Source organism: Magnolia sinica, chromosome 19 (assembly GCF_029962835.1).
Source record: "Magnolia sinica isolate HGM2019 chromosome 19, MsV1, whole genome shotgun sequence".
In the NCBI taxonomy this organism is placed as follows: Eukaryota; Viridiplantae; Streptophyta; class Magnoliopsida; order Magnoliales; family Magnoliaceae; genus Magnolia; species Magnolia sinica.
In genome coordinates this window covers 55,103,470-55,108,015 of record NC_080591.1, presented here as the reverse complement: position 1 = coordinate 55,108,015, position 4,546 = coordinate 55,103,470, and the positions used below count along the sequence as shown (strand labels likewise).

General features: G+C 44.6%; 1 protein-coding gene across 2 annotated transcripts; it reads right to left on the bottom strand.

The window, feature by feature from the left end:
- Positions 1–339: 339 nt before the first annotated feature.
- LOC131235162 (protein SMAX1-LIKE 3) lies at positions 340–4,263 on the bottom strand. 2 transcript variants are annotated; one of them, XM_058232302.1, is made up of 3 exons: positions 2,882–4,263; positions 2,086–2,326; positions 340–1,739 (listed from the first exon to the last, which is right to left on the bottom strand). In XM_058232302.1, the coding sequence occupies exons 1-3, from the start codon at positions 4,087–4,089 to the stop codon at positions 618–620; spliced, it is 2,571 nt and encodes an 856-aa protein (XP_058088285.1). In that variant the 5' UTR covers positions 4,090–4,263; the 3' UTR covers positions 340–617. The 2 variants fall into 2 exon arrangements, with proteins under 2 accessions (XP_058088285.1, XP_058088284.1); XM_058232301.1 differs by having other exon boundaries at positions 340–1,751; positions 2,882–4,262.
- Between the last annotated feature and the right edge of the window lie 283 nt (positions 4,264–4,546).

Below are 4,546 nucleotides of genomic sequence, written 5' to 3'. Positions count from 1 at the left end.
AAATCATGACCATCCATAACTCAGGTAAGCTATACAGCAGGAAAAGAAATTGGCCTTGGTCGCCAACCATTAGTTTTGTGTTGGGCCCAGCATAGTTTCTCATATGCAATCCAATTCATTCATCTGATATGACTCATCAGCATGAAAGAATTACCCAAAATCACAGTATTCTAAAATTCGGGTGGGCCATACCACGTGAATTAATAGGTATTTAGGTATAAATTTATGGGGTGGCCCACTTGAGTGCTGAATCATCGTGATGAATCGGCTGAAGGCCAAAAAAAGGCTAATGTACCTGATGGACGGGACGGATTTCATGCATGGTACGCAAGAAAGATAAGAAATATAACCCAGCAAGAACATATTACATGAAGAGAATGATAATAATAATATACATATGATTTCCTACATAAATCCTACAAACTCAAATCTCCAACCTCTTCTTTCCATCTCCAGTCATCAGATCTTCCCAAGAATATCATGGCAAACCAAGAAACAAAAATCTCTAAAAAACAAAAGGGCAAAAAAAAAAGAAGAAGAACAAGAAGAAGAAAGAAAGAAAGAAATCTACCCACCATGAGGAACGGTGATCAATGATGTCGAAGCGGCTACCCATTTCATAAATCGTCCCTAAGGTTGAAAACAAACCTTCCATCGACTGTTTCAAGGAGCCCCACATCGTCGATGCAGGGATCATCTTCCGCATCATCAAAAGACAGATTCAAATCCAAAGAAATACAAGGGCTGGTATCCTGCTCGCAATCCACCGCTTTGTCTTCTTCCCCGCTCTCCACTCTCTGCTTGATGGGAGGAGAAGAAGCTCTAGACCTTGAGTCGAATCTCTCACAGCTAAAGATAATGATCGCATCGTGGAGTCGGACTTCGTCACCGTTTGAACTTCTTATCCGTCCTCTTTCGATCGCGCTTTTGATGCCCAAGTGAGAATAATAATCGATTTGCTCGATATCTTCCAGGAAGAAGACACGGTGCGGATTGCTGCTGACTGCGTTGGCAAACCTCTCAATGTAGCTGCAACTCGACTCAGCCCTTGACCGTTTGTTTCTGAGATCTTCCATGTAGTCAGTCCTCACAGACGAGAAGCTGCTCAATCCAATGGAAATGAAGTTGGTGTTGGAGCCAAACACAAGGGAAGCTAACTCCCTAGCAATCTTCTCTTTCCCTTCAATATCACTACCTTGGAAGAACAACCATGTGTCTTCCTTCGTCTCACCGAACTTTGACTTCCCTTTCCTTCTCACCATTCCTGATCGGCATCGAAGGATAGTGCTCGCGATCTCAGGAGTGATGTCCTTCTGCCATGGGACCTTTTGTTCCAATGCATTGCATAGAGTCTTGAGATCCTCAGCATTGAGCTCCTTGAACCTCTGAGGATATTCCATCTCCATTGTATCGCTAGAAGAAGCTGAATTAGGGTTAGGGTTAGCTAAAACGGTTGGTTTGGGCTCCCTGTGCTCCGGGATGTACATTCTCAAATTGGGTTCATAGCCTTCATCAGCAACATCGGACATCCAGATGTAATGTCCCCGCCATCGCTGTTTTGTGTCCATTGCAAGGGGCCATGCTTGGTTGGTTTGATGCAAGTTGGTGTAGGGATGGTCGTATGAGGAGACGGAAGAAGATGGAGAGACTGAGCAGAAACTTAGGGTTTTCTCTGGTGGTTGGTGGTGTTTGTGGAGTGAATTGCATATAGAATTCCACTTCTTGCAGAGATCTCTGATCTGGAGACATTCCTGAAGAGGTCAGACCAAAAAACAAAAAACACTGAGTTTGGATTATGAATGCATTTATACTTTCAATAGGAAATGCACAAGATTTTTTCCATACAAGTGGGCCCCACTATGGATGGACCATGCCTCAAAAGATCTTCATCATAAGAAAATTTCAGCCATGCAATCCCTTGAATGTGGACCACTGGCCTGTCCATAGTAGGGCTCACAAGATCACATATCAGAGAAAAGAATTTCATGGTATGGCCCATCCAGAATGAGTCTCACAAGATGAATGGTCATGATCACCAATAATGTTAGCCCATATAACTGCAACAAGTTCAGGTAAGATAATTACCTGATCGTTAGAGGTCAGTTTTCTGTTCTCTTCCTTGTACTGTTGGAGCCAAGTAGGGAGGCTTGAAGCAACGGTGGTGGAATCATGGTGGGCAGCGCTGTTTACTAGACCGCGAGCTTCGGTTTCAAACTTGGTTGAGCAATCAGCACAGCAAGTGAGCTGCTTCTCTAATCCGTCTTGCAGGTGAGACCAAAGAGGCCCATCTCCAATTCTCTTGTTTCTTGATTGCCCTTGCGAATCGCTGATTCAGGTAAATAAAACCAACAAAAGATGAAAATGATAAGAAGATTCGAACGAATCACCACCCCCCCAAAAAAAAAAAAGTATAAATTCCTTATTACTCCTTATGTTTTGTAATTTAATCAACTACTACTGAAAAGAGTCAAAAACAAAGTAAAAAAGCTTGAATTTTTCATAATATCTTCTTCCATTCTGATGTTCTCACATAAGAAAGAGAAGGAAAACACACCATATAAGACTAGAATCTCAACCTTTTCAGGGACCCAAAAGAACCTAAACTTCAGAAAAAAAAAAGAAAAAAGAGGCAAACAAACCAACCTTGAATTCCCAACTTCGTTTGACGATTTAACCAACAAAGAAAAGGAACTGCAAAAATTCGTTGAATTGATTTTTTTTACTACTTCAATGAAAACTCTACTGCTTCTAACTGATTCTTGAAGAGAAAAAGAAAGAAAAAGACCCAAACGGTAGAGAAAAAGAATTCACACCAAAACTTTAAGAAAAGAAGGAAAGTAAAGTCATGATCTTGATTTTTGTAACTGTTCATGAATTTTACCTGTCAGGATTGAGGCTCAAAGCCAAACTTCCAGCAGGAATTGCAATAGGATGGAGACCCCAAGTAGCTTCCAATGAAGGATTTCCAACCCTACATCTCATGTAAGTCTGGTAGGTTGCAATTCCCATCAGCCACAGCCTCCCACTCTCACCTGCACCACACACCAACCTCCCAAGCTCCATGATCATATGCTCCACAGGACAATAGAAAGCCCTCCTTTGGTCAATGGAGCTGCTACTAGCCCTATACTCAGCAGCCCATTTGAGATCTCCCATGTACAAAACAGCCCCTCTCCCCACACAGCTCTTCACAAGGCACCTGATCTCGCCAAGCTTCTGCTCAACCTCCTCTTTTGAGAGATGCCCTAAAGAGAAGAGAGGAAGGCTTATGAACTGCACGTTCCTCAAAGAATCAGGAACCTCTCCTTTATCCACCCTATCCATCAAGTTCCTAACCACACCCTCAGAGCTACTTAAGTCCTCTCCTACAATAACACAACTCCTCCTTCTCCTATGAATCAAATTCTCCATAACACACATCACATCCTCACTCCTAACATGATCCAAAGGCCTACTTCCTTTGCTAGTCTTCAATCCAAACTGACCCAAATGGGAAGAAGAGGGCGACACAGTGCTACCAAGAACTAGAAGACTCCCACTTTCTTTGGGTTTGCTAGGAGGAGGGTTTGGTGGACATATCTCCAAAGAGACTGCCTGTTCGACATTGCTCTTCACTTGGGTGCTTGAGAAACCAGCCTCTCTCATGACTCTACTCACACTTGGGTCATCTAGGATGGAGATTATGAGCTGCTCCACCTCTACCTTGACAGCAAGCAAGGGCTGCTGCTGGTTCTCAATTGATCCGCGCCGCTGGTGAGCCTGGGCCCGCTTGAAGGCGGCGACCAGTGCGTTGGAGAGGGACGGGTGGTGGGAGTGGGGGCCAAGCATGGGGCTTGAGGTGGATGCAGGGAGACGGTTGAGCGCAACGTTGAAGCAAAGCTCAAGGGCCTTGCACTGGAGGGGGTGGGAGTGGGATTGGAGGCAGGCAGTGCGGAGGAGGCCAGTGGAGGACGCAAGCATGGTGTTGGCAACATGGAGAGGGGTGACTTGGGCATGCCCACGCCGCCTCGCAAGGCTTACAGCTTGCTTGACTATGCTTGCTGCCTCTGGTGTGAGGGCTTGTTGCACTGTACAGCCTCCTGTTCTCATTTTCTCCGTTTTGTAGCCCTTGTCTGGTACAATTGATTGTGATGGTGGAGGTTTTGGTGTGGGATCAAGGAAGAGGTTTTAGGGGTTTCATTTGAATCAGAGAGTGGTGGGAAGAAGTGGGTTGGTTTTGGTTTTGGAGAGAGAGAGAGAGAGAGAGAGAGAGAGAGAGAGAGACCGCGTTTTGGGGGAGTGTTGGGGGGGATGTAGGTAGGTTTTTCCAATATGAATGTATCTATCTATTCTATTCTATGTGGATGTGTACGAGTATATATGTGGAAGTTGCTGTATGCTTTTTTTTTATGTGAGTGTGGGGTAGAGTGAGAAAATATATGGATGTGGGCTGTGTGCTTTTCTTGCAAGGGAGGTAATTTGGGGTCCAAAGTGGATTTTTCAGTGGAAAGTGGAATGCATGTGCTGACAAGCAGGAGGAATGCTGCAGTATCAAAGGCAACTCTCT

Bases quoted from the DNA above. Each gene is read 5' to 3' on its own strand.
- LOC131235162 (XM_058232301.1), bottom strand. From the start codon at position 4,089: ATGAGAACAGGAGGCTGTACAGTGCAACAAGCCCTCACACCAGAGGCA. The intron at 2,327-2,881 runs GTAAAATTCATG...TACCTGAATCAG, and splicing joins TTGAGCCTCAATCCTGACAG to CGATTCGCAAGGGCAATCAA. The intron at 1,752-2,085 runs GTAATTATCTTA...TGACCTCTTCAG, and splicing joins AACTGACCTCTAACGATCAG to GAATGTCTCCAGATCAGAGA.